The sequence below is a fragment of the Patagioenas fasciata genome, chromosome 22, assembly GCF_037038585.1.
Source record: "Patagioenas fasciata isolate bPatFas1 chromosome 22, bPatFas1.hap1, whole genome shotgun sequence".
Classification (NCBI taxonomy): domain Eukaryota; kingdom Metazoa; phylum Chordata; class Aves; order Columbiformes; family Columbidae; genus Patagioenas; species Patagioenas fasciata.
The window spans coordinates 4,346,330-4,368,751 of record NC_092541.1 but is presented as its reverse complement, the minus strand read 5'-3'; the positions used below and the strand labels follow the sequence as shown (position 1 = coordinate 4,368,751).

At 47.8% G+C, this 22,422-nt stretch overlaps 1 protein-coding gene across 3 annotated transcripts in view; it reads left to right on the top strand.

The window, feature by feature from the left end:
* MYO1D (myosin ID) overlaps window positions 1–22,422 on the top strand; it is a 144,453-nt gene that overhangs the window by 29,070 nt on the left and 92,961 nt on the right. For 2 of the 3 annotated variants that reach the window (XM_065856322.2, XM_065856323.2), the window contains exons 2-11: window positions 6,085–6,293; window positions 8,004–8,097; window positions 8,769–8,934; window positions 10,299–10,352; window positions 11,173–11,268; window positions 13,724–13,840; window positions 15,251–15,454; window positions 16,356–16,501; window positions 16,589–16,703; window positions 18,096–18,266. In XM_065856322.2, the coding sequence (XP_065712394.2) occupies window positions 6,085–6,293; window positions 8,004–8,097; window positions 8,769–8,934; window positions 10,299–10,352; window positions 11,173–11,268; window positions 13,724–13,840; window positions 15,251–15,454; window positions 16,356–16,501; window positions 16,589–16,703; window positions 18,096–18,266 (1,372 nt within the window). Of the gene's footprint in view, window positions 1–6,084; window positions 6,294–8,003; window positions 8,098–8,768; window positions 8,935–10,298; window positions 10,353–11,172; window positions 11,269–13,723; window positions 13,841–15,250; window positions 15,455–16,355; window positions 16,502–16,588; window positions 16,704–18,095; window positions 18,267–22,422 lie in introns of those variants that run through there. The other variant, XM_071798186.1, reaches the window with a different exon arrangement.

Here is a 22,422-nt window from a genome sequence, read left to right as displayed (position 1 = left end):
CAACATCTGAAAACTGAATTCATGCAGGACAACTGCAAGCAAAAAATTCACCTGCACGTTAAATGGACTCAAATTCTGATTTTTCCAGCCCTCGCGGTGGATCAAACCGTCATAAATGTGCGTATTCAGAACCGTGACAGATTGTGATTGTTTTCCGAGCGCAGGGGTGATACTGACTGGACACTTTTCTGTCTGTTTTTCCAACTGCAGCAAGAATATTTCAGCTCTAGTGCTGCCAACATAAATCCTCCTCATCTGAGTTCTCTTGTGATGAGCATGATTTTCTATCCTACACTTTTTGAGCAATTTGCTGCAAGACTTGAAAGTCATTTCTTTCCTGCTTGACAGCTGAGCTGATTTCAAGATTTACCTAAAATAAAGTATTTAAGTAGCAGCAAATACCTGCTATCACATATAAAAGGCACAACTGTCTGACACGGTGGGTGAACTGTGCTTAAGCAAAATCATCTCACTTGACCACCAACAGTTGTGTCAGTGCAGCTGCCTGTGCATCCTTGCATTGAGAAACTGGTAAATACGATTTCACTGCCAGAAATCTACAGATACATTAAATATTTCAGTTTGTTCATGCTTTGGAGTTAATGAATAAATTGGAAATAGATAATAGTTTGAAACCATCAGCTTCTATTAACCTTCAGTGGTACTAGGTTAGGTGTTGAGAGTCTAACGCTGATCTATCTGTAGCACTTCAGTATCCTGATTTATTCATTTATTTCATGTACTTGAAGCCACCGTGGTCCATTTGAACTGCAAATCTCCATCTTTGTGACTTTTATTCTGTTTCTGGAGCGTCTGTGTAGCATCAGAGTGCAATGTTCCTGCGCACCTGCGGGTGTGGGAAAGGTTTAGTGTGTAACGCAGAAAGTTCTGTCAATGTGGGATCAATGGTGGGAAAGGAAAAGTTTCAGCTGAGAGAAGGTTTATTCCTGGGAGAAACTGGTCTGTAATATCAATAGCTGCACTTCAGCTCTCTTAAAGTAACAGAAAATGAGACGACTGGTGACTTGATGTGGTTTTTCCAGCAGTTTCTCCCCTCAGATACCAGGCGGATGGAAGGAAATGGTGTTTGAGGGTCAGCCCTGGCACGGCCCAGCCCCGACACTGCCCCAGTTCTGAAGCAGCGCTAACACCGCAGCCGGATCAGGTTCTGTTCATTACCATGTAAACGCTTAATTAGAAATCCCTTTCCCATTGGAATCGCGGCGTCTGGAGCGGCGCTCGGTGCCTCCGTCGACCGCTCCGCGTCCTGCAGATGTTGTTTGGGAGTGCGGGTTCCAAGTCTTGCCAACTAACTCTTTTCTTTATTTGCACTGAGTGCATTTGAAGTTGCATCATTTCCTCGGTAAGAACAGTTTTATTTTTGACTGGAGCGTTTGTCAGGTGGGAGAAATCCTAAATGTGAGTGCTCCCTGGTGGCGGAGATTTCTCCTTCAGTTTTCTGATTTCTGCGGCGTATTTTCCAACACCAACTGGATGTGAATATAGGATGTCTGAACTTCAGGATATATATATATATTTTTTCAACTCTTTTCCCTAAAAATACAAACTACAAAACCAAGTTCAGAGCCTTTTTCTCACCTCTGTTCTTTCCTAGACCCCCATTCCTATCCCTTTCAATGATTTCTATTCTGTGACCTATTGGTTTATATTTTCTCACTGTCAATCGGTGTTTTAACAAGATCATAAAAACTTCTCATCAAAGAGCTGACGTTCTTCATCAAAATAACACAGAAACATTAAATACTGTGACTTTTTCTGGCTGCTGAGCTGGAGTAATAACTAGAAAATTCAGAAGATTATTCAAAATATATGGAGATTATTCAACCAGAATCATTACGGGGAAATCTCTTCTCTTTGAAGTGATGTGGTTTTCATTACACATCTAAAAAAGGTTTGAGGTGGGGGCGTTGACCCCCAGGAGCAGGTATGGGGTTCCTTTTACCCACTGTGCTGGAAATCACTTTTAATAGCAGGAATCCCATCTCTGTGTGTTAATATGCTCGGTACTGCAATAATTCCACCGTCCTTTGTGCGCGCCCTGACCGACGAGCAGCTTCATGCCCTGGTTTGGTGACTTTGCCTTGAAGAACAGAGCAGATTAAACAGAGTTTGTCCCTCCCGGTTGGGACTGCTGGCCGTGCTTGTTTTCTGGAGTTTTCCTGAGCTCTTCTTGGGCAGGGAGAAGCAGGAATGTCACACCGGAGCAACGCGCTAGGAAAACAGCCGCTGCTGTTCTTGGCCGGCGGTTGTGCTGAGCTGATGAAAAGAGGCTTTATCAGCAGGGAGTGGCCACGGCTCCTTTTAGGAACATCTGAGCACAGCGCTGGAATTTCAACTTGGGTGCTAGGAAGTAAAGAAAAAGGAACAGAGAGGTAAATTGGGAGATTACTTGTTCATTAAGGCTGTGTCCTTAAAGCCCAGCTTGAGAGTTGTCCATTTCATAGAATCATAGAATCATTTCGGTTGGAAGAGACTCACAGGATCATTGAATTCAACCATAACCCAACTCCAGCACTGCCCCATGTCCTGAGGACCTCATGTCCGTCTGTCCAACCCTCCAGGGATGGTGACTCCAGCACTGCCCTGGGCAGCCTGTTCCAATGCCCCACAGCCCTTTGGGGAAGAAATTGTTCCCCACATCCAACCTCAACCTCCCCTGGTGCAACTTGAGGCCGTTTCCTCTGCTCCTGGCGCTTGTTCCTGGGGAGCAGAGCCCGACCCCCCTGGCTCCAAGCTCCTTTCAGGCAGTTCAGAGATCAGAAGGTCTCCCCTCAGCTCCTGTTCTCCAGCTGAACCCCCCAGCTCCCTCAGCCACTCCCATCACACTTGTGCTCCGGACTTTGGCCCAGAGATGGCTCTTCCTCCTTCTTCTCCTTAGGTCAGACATGAAGGAATTGTTGGCCCTGAGGGTGGTGAGAGCCTGGCCCAGGTTGGCCAGAGAGGTGGTGGATGAAGCATCCCTGGAGACATCCCAGGCCAGGCTGGACGGGGCTCTGAGCAACCTGAGCTGGTGAAGATGTCCCTGTCATGGCAGGGGTGGCACTGGGGGAGCTGGGAATGCCCCTTCAACACAAACCATCCTATGATTATCTTTCTCCCTCGTCTTCATCTCCCTTTTGCCGCAGAGGCTGAAGACACAAATCATCGGGGAAGCAGCAGCAGCTCAAACCTCCCGGCTGTTCGGCCTGCGCAGCCCCGCGGTGCCACAGCTGCCCCAGCAGACACATCCACCGCTTCTCTTCTGCAGGCAGTCGGGGCCACTGAGTTGTCACGGGAGGAAACTTAAACTGTGCTCTGCTACTGAAAGTTTACATAATTCATTACTTAAAGGAGAGGTCAGAGTGCTGGTACTGTCATGGTGACTTGGCACCACACTTAGGAGGGATGTCCCTCTTTTGTCTTTTCCGCAGCCATAAGGAAGCCCTGTAACCTCTCTGTGCTGGCCACAAACCCTCCAGCCGTGTGCCTGGCTGTGCGATAGGGCTTAAAACCTCCTCCAGAATCTGCTGTATCTTTATTTTTATCAGTAATGCCATCAGCGGTGGTTGTGTGCCTGCTGTGCCCTGACGTTTGGAGTCTATACGTTCTCCATTGGGCAGCTTGCCTTTTTGGATGGCCCAGCTCTAAAAAGATGGGGAGGATTCTGCTGATTTCACTGTCCTTGTGCTGGTTTCCATTACATATGTATGTCCCAGTGTGATCTGATCTCCTGCTGTGTGTATTTGGTTTTTCTCAAGCTCTCCCATGTATATGTAGAGTCTTTGTGCTCCGGAGAGGGCAGGAGCCGAGCGGCCTGGTATCCGATCTCTGCACACGTGTGTCTGCTGCTTTGGATCCTCCCAACGCCACCATTCCCAGCTGCTTTGTGCTTCATAAGTCAAAATTAAGGACAGCAAAGGGCAAGGACTGAGTGCGTGAGGCTTCCTTTTTCCCTAAGCCTGTCCTAAGAGTTAGGCTGTGGTTCTGTATCTCATACCAGTTGCTTGGTGTTGCTGCCTATGTGTTATTCACCATTTTTCTTGCAGGAATTAGCTGCTGAGCTGCGGTTGGCATGGCTAATTATAATGGCCTTGTTTCTTCTAAACCATTTTTGGTAGCTTGCAAACTACATACACCTCTCTAATATTAACATTTTTGCATTTTAAGCTCACTAATGCTTTAGGAAGCGCACATCAGGACTAACCTCAGTTAAAACTGAACGCGGGATCAAAGAGATGTTTTGCCATTTGTCTTTTTAGTGAAGCATTTCTGGAGGAAGCTGGAATGAGAGTTAGAATCGCTCGTTGGAAGCGGAATGCTGGCCGCCAGATTCTATTCCTTGAGCTTTATTACACCTGCTAAGGACCAACGCTGCCAAGATGCTGCGGAAAATCCTCCAGTGAACAATAGAAAATGTCACGCCTGTCACCACATGGGGGTGGTAATAAATTCAATCAAATGATGCCGGAGTTTGGGCCGGAGTCTGGCAGGGATATGAAGGCCCGTGTGGTCTCTAGAGGGGTTGTGGTGCCATCTAATGTTGGAAGGTTTAAATACAGGTTTTAATGGTAGAACCGCCACAGTTTGCCTGTCGATCTCTAAATCTGCAGGTAGGGTTTGGGAAGGGTGCAGTTTAGGGTTGTTTTTCTGCATTCCGCTCGATTTAGCAGCGTTGGTGATAATCAAAGCGTCTTGTAGCGAACAGGATGGAGTGGAAGGTAATTGCAAAATGCTTTCATTTGCTTCTTGGCTTTGTTTAATTACAAATGTGATCAGACCTGTGAGCGGCTTCAGAACTTGTGCTTCTCTGGCCTGAGCTGGGCTGACCACTGCAGAATGGGAAAAAGAATTTGCCTTTAAATCCTCTTTACATGAACTCGTCACAAACTCATTGTCATCACTTGTAGAAACAGTAACTTGTACTAACCTGAATCTCGCTGGAGAGTTTCTTGGAAACATTTGTTTCTGGCAACATGTTGATGGCAACAGAAATACGTGAATATGCAGAAAATCAGCTCAATTGCCTCAGCGAAACAAAAGTTTGCCCTGCTCGGTAATCGGTGTTTGTACCTCAGTAATCGGGTCGCTCGCGCATCTGTCAATGAAATAGCAGCAGAAATTTCCTTTGTACATGGTAAGATTCAAGGCTGGCCCTCGTTCTGAGTCCTTATTGCACAGAGACAGTACGACACAGTGATGTGCCACGCTGGCTGGGTAATTACAGAATCCCAGAATGTCGAATTGGAAGGGCCCTGGAAAGCTCATCCAGTGCAATCCCCCCATGGAGCAGGAACACCCAGCTGAGGTTCCACAGGAAGGGGTCCAGGCGGGTTTGAATGTCTGCAGAGAAGGAGACTCCACAACCTCCCTGGGCAGCCTGGGCCAGGCTCTGCCACCCTCACCCCCAACAAGTTGCTTCTCAAATTTAAGTGGAAGCTCCTGTGTTCCAGTTTGCACCCATTGCCCCTTGTCCTGTCACTGGTTGTCACCCAGCAGAGCCTGGCTCCATCCTCCTGACACTGCCCCTTTCCATATTGATCCCCAGGAATGAGTCCCCCCTCAGTCTCCTCTTCTCCAGCTCCAGAGCCCCAGCTCCCTCAGCCTTTCCTCACACGGGAGATGCTCCACTCCCTTCAGCATCTTGGTGGCTGCGCTGGACTCTCTCCAGCAGTTCCCTGTCCTTCTGGAGCTGAGGGGCCACAACTGGACACAAGATTCCAGGTGTGGTCTCCCCAGGGCAGAGCAGAGGGGCAGGAGAACCTCTCTGACCTACTGACCACCCCCTTCTAACCCACCCCAGGTACCATTGGCCTTTCCTGGCCACAAGGGCCCAGTGCTGGCTCATGGTCACCCTGCTGTCCCCAGGACCCCCAGGTCCCTTTCCCCTACACTACTCTCTACATTAATTAATGTCCTTAGTCAATGTTTTATCATAATGGTTTATTGTAATGACTTATCATAATGTTTCAATGCGATGATGGATTGAAGAGTTCCCTGGTGAAACTGGCAGCTCGCTTGGAAAACACATTCTGTAGCTGTACATTTGCCTAATGCCCTTTTTCCCTTTCGTCTCATCCCGGGCAGATTTGAAAAAGGCCGGATTTATACATTTATCGGGGAAGTGGTGGTTTCCATGAACCCTTATAAAAACTTGAACATCTATGGGCGGGACATGATTGAGCAGTACAAGGGCAGAGAGCTGTACGAGAGGCCTCCTCACCTCTTCGCCATCGCTGACGCCGCCTACAAAGCCATGAAGAGGAGATCGAAAGACACCTGCATTGTGATATCGGGTAAGCTCACAGAGCTTTGCACTGTGATGAGCGCTTCTCTATGAAATTCTGGGCTGAAAAACAAGAATGATTTGACTAATGACAGTGTTTTAGAAAAGAGATCTGATATAAAGCTGTGGTGCTGGAAATACAATCTTCCCAGTTTAACAAAGCAACCGGTAAGTAGGTCTCAGTAGGTTTTTACCTACCAGCCTCTGAAAAACAGTTGGAAAAGTGTTGCCTGTGTTCTTAGTTGAGACAAGGTCAGAGAAAGGCCTAATGCAAATGGTACATTTGCCATCTGCGATTTCATATTACTGTATTTCCATCTTGGAAATGTTTGCTCTCAGAATTTGCCTTGGAATCTGTGTGTGGAGACCTCAACAATTATTTCTTGGCTGATTCAAGAGCTGGTGTTGGTCAGCAGCTTAATCTGCGCACACAAAGCGATAACTTGAACGTGAGTCCTGGAGCTCAGGGAGAACAGAACTGCTGATTTCTGTCCCTTTGATGCCCGCCTGATGTTTTGTTCTCTGTTTTGATGCCGGCCTGACCGCTTGTGGTGGCTCTAACAGCGGCAGCGGCGCTTGTACCATGAGCTCTCGCTATCTGGATCCTGGCACTCGGTTCCCTTGATGTCCCCGTGGTTCAGCAGCTCTGAAAAGCAAGAGCGCTGCGCTGGGGTGCTGAACAGAAGCCCCTTGTGCGGCGGTTCCCGGCGCTGCAGGCCAGTGTTTCTGCTCAAACAATGTTTCTTTTGATGCTCGGGGTGCCAGGCCCTTCACCGACCTGTGGAATCCGCCGTCGGAACCACCTCACAGTCAGCACAGCGGCAATGAGCAGCAGGATTGTGGCTGTTTGGAAAAGGGGCCAAGCGCACACAAGTCAGATTGCTTAAAAAAACCCCGAACCAACAAAACAACAACAGAACCAACCAAAAAATCCCCCCAAAACAACAAACCCCTACTACCAATCAAAAACACAGAATAACAGAATGTCAGGGGTTGAAGGGCCCTGGAAAGCTCATCCAGTGCATTTCCCCCATGGAGCAGGAACACCCAGCTGAGGTTCCACAGGAAGGGGTCCAGGCGGGTTTGAATGTCTGCAGAGAAGGAGACTCCACAACCTCCCTGGGCAGCCTGGGCCAGGCTCTGCCACCCTCACCAGGAACAAGTTGCTTCTCATCTCTAAGCGGAACCTCCTGTGTTCCAGTTTGCAGCCATTGCCCCTTGTCCTGTCACTGGTTGTCACCCAGAAGAGCCTGGCTCCATCCTCCTGACACTGCCCCTTTCCATATTGATCCCCAGGAATGAGTCCCCCCTCAGTCTCCTCTTGTCCAGCTCCAGAGCCCCAGCTCCCTCAGCCTTTCCTCCCACGGGAGATGCTCCACTCCCTTCAGCATCTTGGTGGCTGCGCTGGACTCTCTGCAGCAGTTCCCTGTCCTTCTGGAGCTGAGGGGCCACAACTGGACACAATATTCCACAAAGAACCCCAAACAAATGAACAATGAGAAAACCCATAACCAACCAACAAACTAAAACCAACCAACCAAAAATCCCCACAACCAAAACCAACCAACCAAACCCCAACACACACAAACCCAACAACAAAACCCCCCAAACTGAATAACGCAAAGCCCGAACGCCCTCAGGGTGAAATGAGGAGACACCGTTCAGTGATTTGCTTTGGGTTCTTTTGGACGTTGTGTCACGTTTGTGTCTGTGTCCTCAGGCGAGAGCGGGGCTGGGAAAACCGAGGCCAGTAAATACATCATGCAGTACATCGCGGCCATCACCAACCCGGGGCAGCGCGCTGAGGTGGAGAGGTGAGAAAACACCTACATATAGCACCAAATTATTACATCTACTAATTACACACTGGTTTTTCCAACCATTTTTACCAGACTTCTTCAACTAAGACTGTTCTACTCTGGGAATTTTGCAATATTGATTGCTAAAGTCACATAAAAAGTATATTTGGGAAGTTCAAACGTTCAGAATACAAACAATCTCTAGAAATGGCATTTCCTGGGGCAGATTTGCTGCAATAGGTTGATGTTAGAAGAGCATCTTGAGTGTATACCATGGCCTTTCAGACTCGTGTGCTCCTGCGTTGCAAAATGGGCTTAGAGTAAAAGATTTTGAGCAGAGAACAGACTTAGTACCTACCCCGACAAAAGTGTTGAAAATGACTTGTAAATAGTTTGAGAAATCGATTTTAAATCTCACACATGAAAAGAAAGTGAATTTTTGCTGCTGTTTTCAGTGGGGAGATCTGATCTGTGGTTCCCATTGAGTCGGCTCTAAGGAGCACGGCAGGAGATTCGCAGCTGATTTCCCGTGGGATCGCTGATGTCAAACGCATCCACCCAAATATCTCATCAAAGAGCGTCTCTGCTGTTACTAAATTCTCTAGAAAAGCCTGAAAATAAAACCGCATCGTTAATTTGAGTCTGCAATCTGAACCTACCCCGTTCTCCTTCCGGTTGGGCTGCAGGGTGAAGAACATCCTCCTGAAATCCAACTGCGTGCTGGAGGCCTTCGGCAACGCCAAAACGAACCGCAACGACAATTCCAGCCGGTTCGGGAAATACATGGACATCAACTTTGACTTCAAAGGAGACCCGATCGGCGGACACATCAATAATTACCTCCTGGAAAAGGTAAGGCACCCCGCTTTTAGACTTGGAGGCTTTGGTGTCGTTATTTTTACAAGATGTGCTTTGCCAATAGAAAATGTTCATTTTGAATGTGTCTCTTATGTTACATACGAGGCACAGAGTATTATTTAAATCCAGGGTGTTATTTCTTCTCTAAGAGTTGCTATAAGTAATTGAAATGCTGGTGGTTTCACACCAAGGGACAAAAGCTTATGTGCATATAGGTGTATGGACTTTGTATCCGGAATAAAACAGATTAATTTAATATCTGCAAAACTCCTTCTTTCTAAGTTCCCGCATTGAGATCTCGCTGCTGGATAAATTTAGGTCCGTAAGTAGCAACGATGTGGCTGAGAAGTGCGATTCTGGGATAAAGCTACAGCCCCGTGTTGTCTTGTAGTAACTTGGGGTTTATTTATTCCAAGTGTTCCTATGCGTATTTTTCTTTTCACATCATTAAGTGCTGGCAGAAAACGTTGGAATATGTCAAACTCTATAGAGAAACTGGGCTTAATCTATTGACAGTGTGGACGCATCTGGCTTCAATTTATCTGTTTGACCACATCTGCTAAGGTGCCTTTTTTGTGTGTTTTTTCCGTTCCCGTTGTTTCCCTGGAGTCTGTTTGCAGACTAAACACTTTATTTTATAAAAACCAAACCAAACAACGAACCCAAACACTGAACATGTGATATTTCCATGCGCAGGAATGGGGCCGCAGCTGCCCTGACTTAAACGCTGGTCATTTATTTCATATTCTTCACTTCCACCCAGTTACATTTCTTTCCATTTCTGGTCTGAACACAATGAACTTTGTGCAGCCTTGTAACTCCCCAGAGTTCAAACTTGTAGCAAAAACCAAGGATCTGTTGCTTGTTGACTGAATTTCTGCTGCATTTAACATTTTGTTTCGGGTGTTTCGGTGTTTTATGTTGATTGGGAATGAGTGTTCTGAAGCTGGAGATGTCACTTGCTCCCTAAAACCAAGCAGAGCTGTCACTTGTGCGGTCGCTGCGTTGTTTGCCAGCCTCTCTTGGGCTTGGAGAAGTGGGTTTCTATTTCCATTTTATTAAATAACTCTTTACCTAGATGATATTTTATTTGACTCTTCCATTAAAACATTCCGTGGTTACCCCCGAGGGCTCCAGGTTGCCAGCAGGATGTAGCTGGTACCCAAGCTGGTCTTTTTATTCTAGACTTCGAACTCCATGGTCGTGCCTCGCAAATATTGTTCCTAACAGGCTTATTACAAGATCGGCCGAGTCTGGGGGCGCCCTGGCCGTGGTGACCCCGCGTATCGCTGTCTGAAGGTTGGATAACAGGCTGTCCACATCCACAAACACCCACCTTGTGTTTTCTTCCCTTCCAGTCTCGTGTGATTGTGCAGCAGCCGGGAGAACGCAGCTTTCATTCTTTTTACCAGGTTTGTATTCCTTTGCTGCAATAAATGACTATTGAATAGTTGCCCAGACACAACAGGCAAAACATTTCAAGCTTTGACCCTCTCGGGTGTTTTGCAAAGGGTTCTCTTGTTGCGCCTTGGGTGATCTTACGTCCTCCAGTTCTTTGCATGGGAGGATTTATTTTTGTCTATCCTCCAGTCCCATATTAACACATCTGTAAACTTAAAAGGAGACTAACTAAACAAACATGGTAGAACACTGGACTTTGACTCACTGTTTTATTTGTAATAAGTCTAATCCCTCTATTTTCTCTGGAGGCCTTTAGTCCATATGGAAGTAATTTATGACACCAAGTTGACTTGAATTTTTTGCTTTGGGTTCTTTTTAATGTCTTCCACATTGTACGGTGGTTCCCCTGCGCGTCCTTTGGGGAAAACGTTGGCCTGTTAGTATAACCTTTATTCTCGGTTTCGCACTGAGGGGAGCGGAGGTTGGTTTATCCCTTTCCCACTTGCCTGGCGCTCAGACCGGTGCATTAGCACCTGCCTTGGGAACGTGGCCTTTCCGTGTCGGGAAGTCCTTGCCAAGAGCCATCTGTGACTTGTCACAGCTGAAGAGCCCCTCAAGACCATCAAATCCAACAATTCCCCACCTTCATGTGCCTGAGAACCTCATCTCTGCTCAACCCCTTGTGACTCCAGATACTGCAGCTGATTCTTCTATAGCAGCAATTTCACGGGTTTTATCATTTTGCTTGTCGAGCAGATGTGTAAGAAAGAGAAAAAAGAAGGACTTGTTTGTTTTTTTTATTCACCCTTTCTTACAATGCTCTTTGTGCAGCTCCTGCAGGGGGGTTCTGACCAGATGTTACGTTCTCTGCACCTTCAGAAGGACGCGTCTGCCTACAGCTACATCAGTCCTGGGGCACAGCTAAAGGTGAGGGTGCGCTCAGCGACTCAGGGGTAACTTGTCTTAAAATCAGAAACGCTTCTTGAAATACTTAAAGCACTGCCGAGCTAGCAAAAGCTGAGACCGATATTTATGGTATGAGTATGGAAATGTGGCACCATTATGCTACTTTTAATGGAGTTTCTGCCTCCAGAAGACAGGCCTGTGTGTACTGCTGTGTGCTGCATTTGTGTCTGTGTACAGAAAGCAAACAGAGCAGGAGAGACACCACCTCTGGTAGTAAATGCATTCACAGATATTTGACCTGTTACCAGTGTCAGACTCTTCACGCTTTGTAATGGGTAAATGAGACTACTTTCACAGAATCCCAGAGTGTCAGGGGTTGGAAGGGACCTGGAAAGCTCATCCAGTGCAATCCCCCCATGGAGCAGGAACACCCAGCTGAGGTTCCACAGGAAGGGGTCCAGGCGGGTTTGAATGTCTGCAGAGAAGGAGACTCCACAACCTCCCTGGGCAGCCTGGGCCAGGCTCTGACACCCTCACCAGGAACAAGTTGCTTCTCATCTTTCAGTGGAACCTCCTGTGTTCCAGTTTGCACCCATTGCCCCTTGTCCTGTCACTGGTTGTCATCCAGAAGAGCCTGGCTCCATCCTCCTGACACTGCCCCTTTCCATATTGATCCCCAGGAATGAGTCCCCCCTCAGTCTCCTCTTGTCCAGCTCCAGAGCCCCAGCTCCCTCAGCCTTTCCTCCCACGGGAGATGCTCCACTCCCTTCAGCATCTTGGTGGCTGCGCTGGACTCTCTCCAGCAGTTCCCTGTCCTTCTGGAACTGAGGGGCCACAACTGGACACAATATTCCAGGGGTGGTCTCCCCAGGGCAGAGCAGAGGGGAGGGGGCCAGCTTTCTGGACCAAAAAACTGGAAGGACTCTTTTTTTTACAGCAGGAGCATTGAAATGACTGCAGCATTCATTCAGTGTATCTGCCCTCTCTTGGGGGACCCCTGAGCAGGAAAGAAGGGAACAAACCCAAAAGTTTTTAGCACAACAAGATCCTGAGCACTTTACGTCCATCTGGAGTTGTCCCTAGCATTGTCCAGACAAACGGCGCTCTGATTTCCTGATGGCTTTCTTGAGCCAGATGCTCTTTGGCAAACAAACCCACAGACCTTCTGTCATGGTCCATTCAGTGATGGACTCGTGATGGTTCTTTTACCTCAATCTCGAAGTGCAAAATTAAGGCAACCAAAACGCCAAGGGGTTATAATTCAATCAAGCAGCATTACTTTATTAATTTGCCCGTAAAGCAGCACGTGATAGAGAGAGAGAGTAAGAAAAGGGAAAAGAAACAGCGGGAAAAAAGTTAAAGATAAGAAATGAGGTTGCGTTTATCACCAGTCCAGTTCCAGAAGCTCCCTCTGCTCTCCGGTCCCGTGGAGTCCTGCTGGTCCTCCGTCGTGGTTCGGGATCCTCTGGCAGGAAGATCTTCACTGGTGTCCATTCAGGAGTCATCTCTTATGCTTCTTCACCCCCGCTTGCTCCCATTGTTTGGGACCAGTCTGCCTTGATTTCACAACCCACGCTCGAAAGATTCACGCTTTCTTTTGCCAACGCTTATGTGTCCAGCACTCAGGGATCTTTCTCTGGTCCATTGGGTGACCTGAGGACCCTTGGTGAGCTCCTGGCCATGCTCCTTGTCATTGGCCATTGTTTGGGGGAGCAGGTGGGGACACGTGTGACTGAGGCCGCAGGTGAGAACAGCTCTTGTCCCTGGGTTGAAGAGACTCTCGTAGCAATCCCTTTCAGGAGGTGGGGGCTGGTTTGGCTGAAGCAGCAGGCAAAGTCCACACAGCAGCCATTGTAAGCAGCAGCCCCCCCGTATTGGAGAAACCAATGCAGCACAATGCTTCTCTTTGGGGCTCTCTCCAAGTCCCTGTCCAGGCATCCTTTCTGTCAGGGCCTCTAGGTTCTTGGTGGCGATGGTCAGGCAAATACTGCTTCATCTTCGGCCCCGCTCTCACGCCTTCTCAGACAACTTTATCAGTTTCTCTAGAAATCTGCGGTGAAACAAACCCAGATGGGTGGGAGGGGAGGGGACAGAGGCTCATCTTGGTGACCAGAAATGTATTGCTGGTGCTCTGCAGCTTCCACTCAGAGGGACTGTGGCCACAACACTTGTAACTGTTGTTCTGACCATTTTATGAATTGCTTCTACTTTTTCACAATAAATTGCACTAGGAAGGTGCTGAACTGTTTAATTGTGCTGCGATGGATTTGTGTGTCTCATTGGTGCAAGTTTTGGTGTATACAGTGTGAGGTTCAGCGTAAGCTTATGGGAGGGCATGGGAGTAAGCTGAGAAATCTCCTGACATCTGAAAAATAGCACAGCACAAATCTATTTCCCATGGGCCTACAAAATCTTTGCTTTCTCACAGCTGATTTCCATCGATCCCCTCATGTCCCGAACGTCTCTTTCCCCTCAGTGTTCCATCAACGACGGTGCGGAGTTCAAAGCTGTAGCTGATGCCATGAAAGTCATTGGCTTCAAGCAGGAGGAGATCCAGACTGTGTACAGAATCGTGGCCGCCATCCTTCACTTGGTGAGTCCTGCCCGCGGGATGGCCGGACGGTTTTCAGGAGGGCTCAGATACATTTGTGCTTCCAGCAGCTCCAGTTTTCCTGCTGCAGAAGCAGCTGGAAGATCCGTTGGCCGGAAAAGTATCTCCAGTTTACAGCTCCCAGTGGTGAGGGAAATCCCTTGGTGAAACAGGACACTCATGATGGGAGATCACGTTTATTCCTGCCTGTTCCACATCCCAAAGCAGACACACCACCCAGTACTGGGAGCTGCTAAGTGCTCTGAATGGGAATTGGTTGGGTTTAGCAGTGAGGGGTAGGGAGGTCCAGCAGCATCGTGGTTTTGCTGGGAGGACGATGCTTCACTTCGTGGTGGAGACTTCAGCACAGGTGGGTGCAGGAGACCTTAATTCATGCAGCGGTATCGCTGCTTAATCCTGGTGTTCGATAAGGTGGGTGTAGGAAACAATTCTTTTGCAAATATAATAGGCCCAGGCAGGATCTCTTGGCAAAGCATATTTTAATAATGATTTTGCAAGACCAGGTGTTCTACCTAAAGGTAGGCACACCGACTAGGGCAAAAAGCCCCTGCTTATATTTCCCCAAAATCCCGGCTGCAATTTCCCTCCCCTGTTCCCCATTGGTTGGGTACTTCAGGGTTTACAGACTATCCTGACGCACACAATACCCTTCCCCTTATCAATCTGTTTAAGATATGGATTGCTGGTACTTTGGCTATACTTCCCCCTAAATTAACTTATCAATACAGGTATCAGTATGTATACAGGTATCAGTACATATTCCGGGAAGAGACTGTGTATTACATTAAGAATTCATAGTCCGATGTCTCTCAGGCCTTCCCCCCTGAATTAACTTGTAAATACAGGTATCAGTATGTATACAGGTATCAGTATATATTCTGGGAAGAGACTGTGTATTACATTAAGGATTCATAGTCCGATGTCTGTCGGTCCTTCCCCCCTGCTAAGGTCAGGTGCCAGGTCCTCAGTTATGTGAAAACAACTGTTCTTCGTTAAATTTTCCTTACAGTGGGCAACAGCATTACAATAAAAACCCAGCATTTCTGTGGCGAGTGAAGGTGAAATACTGCACCCAGCATTTGGATACTGCGCATCATTGCCCACCTCTACACTCTGAATCTAGAGATAGTGTTTGGTTAAACCTCTAGAAGTGTTTGATGTAGTTTTTTTCCCAAAAGCTCCGCTGGACACTGAGCGGCAGTGCTTTTCTTCCCGTCAGGCTTTGCTGCTTCGCCATCCTGGCATTGGAGCTTTGTGGGTGTGTGGATACGCAAGGCCCACCCTTCTAATATCTTGAGAGATTAACCGACTTGAATAGCAGGTGACTTGGGGTGTACTGATTCATATTAATAATTAACATTGAGAAATCTTGTTTCTTGCTACTTATTGCAGGGGAACTTGAAGTTTTCTGTGGATGGCGATACGCCCATGATAGAAAACGGCAAGGTTGTGTCCGTCATCGCGGACTTGCTGTCAACAAAAGCAGAGATGGTGGAGAAGGCTCTTCTGTTTCGAACGGTGGCTACAGGTCGGGACGTGATTGACAAACAACATACTGAACAAGAGGCCACCTACGGCAGGGACGCCTTCGCAAAAGTGAGTTGGAATTTCCTTCCTCCGCGTCTGATTTTGTGCCTGACAGGAACTCGGACTCATTTCTTTTGCTTTTACCTTTTGGTTGAGCGCAGGGAAGAATGGTGATGCCTGAGGGAGCCATTCAATGTTGAATTGTCTTCATAATTGCCCATTTTTCAGTGCTCAAGTCCCGGTAGGATTCCTGGGTGGATCAATAGGTACAGAGCTTGCTGGGATGCAGGAAATCTCTGTTTCACCCGGATTTCTTTCTGAACGTGTGGGCTCCTGCGTCTGCGGGGGCTGCAGGACGCGCCTGGAAACCCAAAGTGCTGTGGTTACTTTGGAACGGTGGATACTGATGAGCAAAGGAGTGACAACTGTCCTTCCTTGGCTACGAAACCAAATCACAAGGGAAGAACGGATGAAGTCAGGGAGATCCGCGATTATTAACTTGACTTTTTTTCCTAAAATCATATATTTGCACAGCTTCACAGTACATTTTAAACATATAGATGTCAAAGATACCTATGCCTACAGAATATTTTCTCTTTGAAAGGTCAACAGGAGCATTTTACTGGCATTGTGTTCAGTTGGTAGGTTTCTGTGAATGAACTCTGACTTGCTGTTCAATATTGTTAAATAATTCTCAGGTATGGAAGTTATCAGGGAGCTCAAAAGCAGAGTGGAACCAAACCAGGGGAAACACTGGGATTTCAACTTAGTGTAAATGAGTTTTGGAACAAAGAATAAGATCTATTTTCATAGACTATTTTCTTCTTATCAGGAACTGTTCACTTTTAGCAAACTGCTATCTGTAGCTCTTGTGTAGTTATGGCAGCATCTTGTAGCACCTTGTGTGGCGTTTGCCAGAAAGAACAGAGACAGACGCAGCAAAAATTCCTCAGCATTTGTTTCCTGGCAGGCGATATACGAGCGCCTCTTCTGCTGGATTGTGACACACATCAACGATGTCATTGAAGTGAAGAACTATGACAACACAATACATGGGAAAAACACCGTCATCGGCGTCCTGGACATCTATGGCTTCGAAATATTTGACAATAACAGGTAAGCCACATTGTTAAAGCACCATCCTGTGCCTTCTGCTTTCCCGGAGAACTCATCACCTTCTTTTCTTTTTGGTTTTTTTTTCAGTTTTGAGCAATTTTGCATTAATTACTGCAATGAAAAGCTCCAGCAGCTCTTTATCCAGCTGGTTTTAAAACAGGAGCAGGAGGAGTACCAGCGAGAGGGGATTCCCTGGAAGCACGTGAGTGATTTCACAGAATCCCAGAATGTCAGGGATTGGAAGGGCCCTGGAAAGCTCATCCAGTGCAATCCCCCCATGGAGCAGGAACACCCAGCTGAGGTTCCACAGGAAGGGGTCCAGGCGGGTTTGAATGTCTGCAGAGAAGGAGACTCCACAACCTCCCTGGGCAGCCTGGGCCAGGCTCTGACACCCTCACCCCCAACAAGTTGCTTCTCAAATTTAATTGGAACCTCCTGTGTTCCAGTTTGCACCCATTGCCCCTTGTCCTGTCACTGGTTGTCACCCAGAAGAGCCTGGCTCCATCCTCCTGACACTGCCCCTTTCCATATTGATCCCCAGGAATGAGTCCCCCCTCAGTCTCCTCTTCTCCAGCTCCAGAGCCCCAGCTCCCTCAGCCTTTCCTCACACGGGAGATGCTCCACTCCCTTCAGCATCTTGGTGGCTGCGCTGGACTCTCTCCAGCAGTTCCCTGTCCTTCTGGAACTGAGGGGCCACAACTGGACGCAATATTCCAGGTGTGGTCTCCCCAGGGCAGAGCAGAGGGGCAGGAGAACCTCTCTGACCTACTGATCACCCCCTTCTAACCCACCCCAGGTACCATTGGCTTCCTGGCCACAAGGGCCCAGTGCTGGCTCATGGTCACCCTGCTGTCCCCAGGACCCCCAGGTCCTTTTCCCTACACTGCTCTCTAATAGGTCATTCCCCAACTTATACTGGAACCTGTTTTATCTGAATAAATCCTTTCTTCTCAGTGAAGTGCAAAACAGGCCTTATAAGTGTTCAGTGTAGTTTGTAGTTGCTTTTGGTAAATATGAGCAGAACTTTATGGCTTAAAATTTTAACAAATCCAGCTCACCAAGTAACATGAAGCTAAGACTATATTGAAGATCACAACCTTGTATCTCTAGATAATCCATTACACTTAGTGTGCATCTACTTAAGCTAAAAGATCAATATTGAGTTTAAATTGGGCTCATCCACTGACCTGTGAATAGTAAAACCATTGCCATACAGCTCACTCATTTAGCAGGGAGAACTCAAAGTGGGCTCATCCAGGCTGTCGTATTTATAGAAGAAAGTGGTTGACTCGTAGTCAAGTTGCACACAGTAAGAAAAGTCTGCAGGAATCTCCCTGTACCCACAAGTCCCCGGTGTTCAGTTCCCATTCTGCTTCCCTCTGGGTCTCCTGGAAGGGATTCTTGGCCTGGCTGTGGCTCAGGCCCTTCCCTCCTCTGGAGCCTGGACCAAACTGCTCTGGTTTGGCTGGGGGGGATCAAGTGCTGGTTACTGTGAACAGTGGGCCCCGTTTTCTCTGTTCAGCAGCTCAACCCTGCCACGCTCCTTTTCCACTCACCGAAATCATAAATACACCCGCTCCGTGTTTTTTTACAGATAGATTACTTCAACAACCAGGTCATCGTGGACCTGGTGGAGCAGCAGCACAAAGGGATCATTGCCATCCTGGACGACGCCTGCATGAACGTTGGGAAGGTGACGGACGAGATGTTCCTGGAGGCTCTGAACAACAAGCTGGGGAAACACGCGCATTTCTCCAGCAGAAAGGTAACCTGCTCCCCCGAGCCCTCCCACCCGCTCGCTTTCCTGCGTGTGAGGCCTTTGCTGTATTTTTAGGTGGAACGGAATAAGGAAAAGGACTCGCTGGGGTTGGAATCATTGCCATTGCTGGTCTTTTGTATTGTCCCCAAATAACGGCCTGATCATTGCCAGCATTTTCAGCTCGGATTTCTCTTAAATGACAACTACCATGGTGACCTTCTTGCTACAATGTTGTTTATTTTTGCTAATTAACACAAAAGGTCTTACTGCTAATTAGCATGCTAATTAGCTAGGTCTCTTTCTCTCTCAAAAGACCTGGTGAAATGTTTGTGCAGGAAGGTGAATCACGAGCAGTGTGTGCTCTGTCTGCCACATTCCCCAGAGTTTGCAGGAGCTGAGGCAAATTCAGGCTCCGAACACCCAAGGGTTTCGGTGAGGGTGGGTTTTGGCTTTAATTTAACGAGAAACCCAGTGCAGGAAACTGAGGACGCTGAGAAATCTTCTGACTGCACTGCTGCCCAAAGGCCAGCTCCACTTACTGAACACTGTCTTGTATTTGTGCCTCTAAAATGAATATCCCCAAACCAATAACGCGGCCCTCAAATGTCCTCTTCTGCTCAATGAGAGCAGCAGCAGCAGCCCCTAAATCCAGAGCACTGTGGGTTTGGGTGGCTCCACACCCAGCAGAGGGAGCTCCAGTATGTCCAATGTGAGATCAGATTTATTCTGGGTATAAAAGAGATTGTGCCTTGACATATCATGATGTCATTTGTACCCAATCCATGCCCAGTTTCGACCCACGTGACGTTCTTCCCAGGCTGCTCTAATACGTAGTGACAGTGAAATTATTCACACTTCTGCTTTATTACAGCGCTGTGATTTTTTATTTCCCATCCTCATTGGCTGCAAAACACGCTCATCTCAGATTGTACCTATGATCACCCAGGCCACTCGACTCGCTTTGTTTTGGGTACAACGCACGAATGAACAGCCTTTATTTATTCCTCACTTGGCAGCGTATTGAAAACACCATCGCCAGCCTGATTAATTTGAGAATCTTTCACACCGAGTAATCAAATAAGGGCCTTTAATTTACTGATGGCTCTCTACCGGGAAACGTTTGCAATGCATCATTCAGAATGCTGGTCCCCCCTTCTCCCTCCCGCCCCAGCACGCCCGTTTATGTAGGTCAGAAATACAAAATTAGCCTGGTTGTATAAGATATGTGCTAAAGCTGCCTCGGGGAGGCCGAATAGAAACAATAGATGTGCTTTGTCTGGTGAGAGGCCGGGATGACAAGAAAATAACCACTTTTTCCTGCCAGATGTGGCTCTGCTGATGTTCCCTTTTGCTGCAGCACACCTGGCAGCACATCTGTTCTGGACGCAATAACCTCCATTTTACAATTTCACGTGCTCGGGTAGCAGATACACAGCGTGTTCTGAGCAAACTCACCTGAAAACAAGTATTTTCATGAAGCCTAATCTGCATTTCTGCATCTGAATGCAAATTGCTTGCTTTAGTAGTGCTGCTGATTGTGAATAGCGAAGCCTGGGGGGATGGATTCCAAATCCTCTGCAGTGGGGTGGGAAGTGGTTTCTTTCAGTCGGTGGATGGGAGCTCTAGAGAAAGGAGCTTGGTGTCTGTCCATCCTTGGCCCTGTGTATTCGAAGGTGGTTCCATCACGGAGAGAGCAGGTGATGCTTTGATACAACGGGGAAGAGGATTGAGTTGCATAAAGCACGTGGGAGGCTATAAAATGAAAATCAAACAAAAAAACCAAACCAACTGTTTGAGTCTTTACCTTCAGGAGTCCCTTTGCAGCGCAGCAAACGTGACAGGGAAATATAGCCGGTGGCAGCATTCCTCAGCAGGGGTGGCGTTGGCAGAGAAGGCTTTGCACAGACGGGAGGGAAGCAAGAAATGCTGCTATAAATAATGTTTATGGGGGGGATGATGGATCTTCCTGCCTTGCTAATTTCTAGTTCAAGTCAATACAGCCTTGAAAAAATCGACCCGTAGAACTCTCAGCATCGTAATTATTTCTCCCCTCCTTGCATTTTTGCAGATGTCCTTTACCGGTACCCAAAATATCTTCCTCAGTCCCATCTACACCTGCTGCAGGACACCTGAGCTCCCTAAGCGGGAATGAAACCAAACCGCTTGATTTCATGGCATCAGTTGCTTTTGCAGGCTGCGGTACTTCTGTCCAGACACTGCAGAGCTCAGCGCAGATCGAAACCAGCCCTAAGGGGTTAAAGCTTGTGTGCTGGGATGTGGTCTGGTAGAGAGCAGTGTAGGGAAAGGGACCTGGGGGTCCTGGGGACCACAGGGTGACCATGACCCAGCACTGGGCCCTTGTGGCCAGGAAGGCCAATGGTACCTGGGGTGGGTTAGAAGGGGGTGGTCAGTAGGTCAGAGAGGTTCTCCTGCCCCTCTGCTCTGCCCTGGGGAGACCACACCTGGAATATTGTGTCCAGTTGTGGCCCCTCAGCTCCAGAAGGACAGGGAACTGCTGGAGAGAGTCCAGCGCAGCCACCAAGATGCTGAAGGGAGTGGAGCATCTCCCGTGTGAGGAAAGGCTGAGGGAGCTGGGGCTCTGGAGCTGGAGAAGAGGAGACTGAGGGGGGACTCATTCCTGGGGATCAATATGGAAAGGGGCAGTGTCAGGAGGATGGAGCCAGGCTCTTCTGGGTGACAACCAGTGACAGGACAAGGGGCAATGGGTATCAACAGGAACACGGGAAGTTCCATTTAAATTTGAGAAGCAACTTCTTCCCGGTGAGGGTGTCAGAGCCTGGCCCAGGCTGCCCAGGGAGGCTGTGGAGTCTCCTCCTCTGCAGACATTCAAACCCGCCTGGCCACCTTCCTGTGGAACCTCAGCTGGGTGTTCCTGCTCCATGGGGGGATTGACCTGGATGAGCTTTCTAGGTCCCTTCCAACCCCTGACATTCTGGGATTCTGTGGGAGCAGCTCCCACCTCCCAGCCCATTCACACTTGGCTGCTCCCATGCAGCGCGCTGAGCTCCGCGGGGTGGTCATGCCCTACATAGCTCTGGCCTAATTTGTGCGCTGCACGGCGCATCCACTGCCGCCTGTTCGGGTGTCCTGCTGGAAGCCAAACCAACAAGGAAAAATATCGGCATACGCTTCCGGTAGGAGTATTTGTGGCAAAATTTGACATTCTGAAAGCGTGGGTTGTTCTTCTGTGAACTGGCTAATGCTAATCTACCTTCTGATTGTGCTTCTCTACATCACAGCTCCATTTTTCTCAACCTCTGTAAGTTCTGATTGTTTCAATTGGTCTTATGCATTCAAAGGATCAAGTGCAGCGATACACAGTCTATGAATTCCTTAATCTTCAAATTGTAGGGAGCATCAATCTCAACAAACTGATTGTGAAGGGAAGAATATCAGCAGGTCCGTTCTAGTCCGCCTGCCGTAGTATCTTCCGAGACACAAGGCAACGGTGAATGTCCAAGTGAGAGAAGAACATTGGGACAAACATGTAATGATAACTTGATATGTCCCTAGTGATCTGCAGTCCAGGAGCCTCCTGAATCAGCGCTGGTGTCCTTAATAGTTTATTTCTTTTTTAAGATAAAAATTACAAAGACTTCCACAGTTTAGATGCTCAGGTGAAGAGCTCCTTCCTCCCCATTGTCCTCCTCCCTCCCTTTGCCGTTTGAGGTTACGTCTGTTGCCTCCTAGTTCTCAAACAGCAAAACGGTGCCCACACTTCCCTCAGTGACTTAATTCATCTACCTGTGCCTTTTGCCTTCAAAATCCTCATTTGTATCTTGTTCTTTTTTAATTAAGCTGAGCCTGATGGATTTTTTGGCTCCTGTTATTCCTGAAGGAACTGAGGGTATTATGGCCAGTGCTACCAAACGGGGACGCTCGACATGGTCCTCGTCATGACGGGATGTGATGGGAAGGGGTGTTGGATGATCTAGAGGGGTTTGGGACAGAACAAGCGTTGCTATTGTAACTGTCTTAATCTGATTGCTTCATTTTGGGTTATTTTGCTGAGAAGTGATATTGCAATGGAAAAAGAAAGTAAAGAAGACAAAAGAAGTCATCAATTCACTTGTAGGTGCAATGTTTCTCACATGCACAAATGTTCTTTTTGCTTCATGGTGTTTCTGGGATAATATTTGTT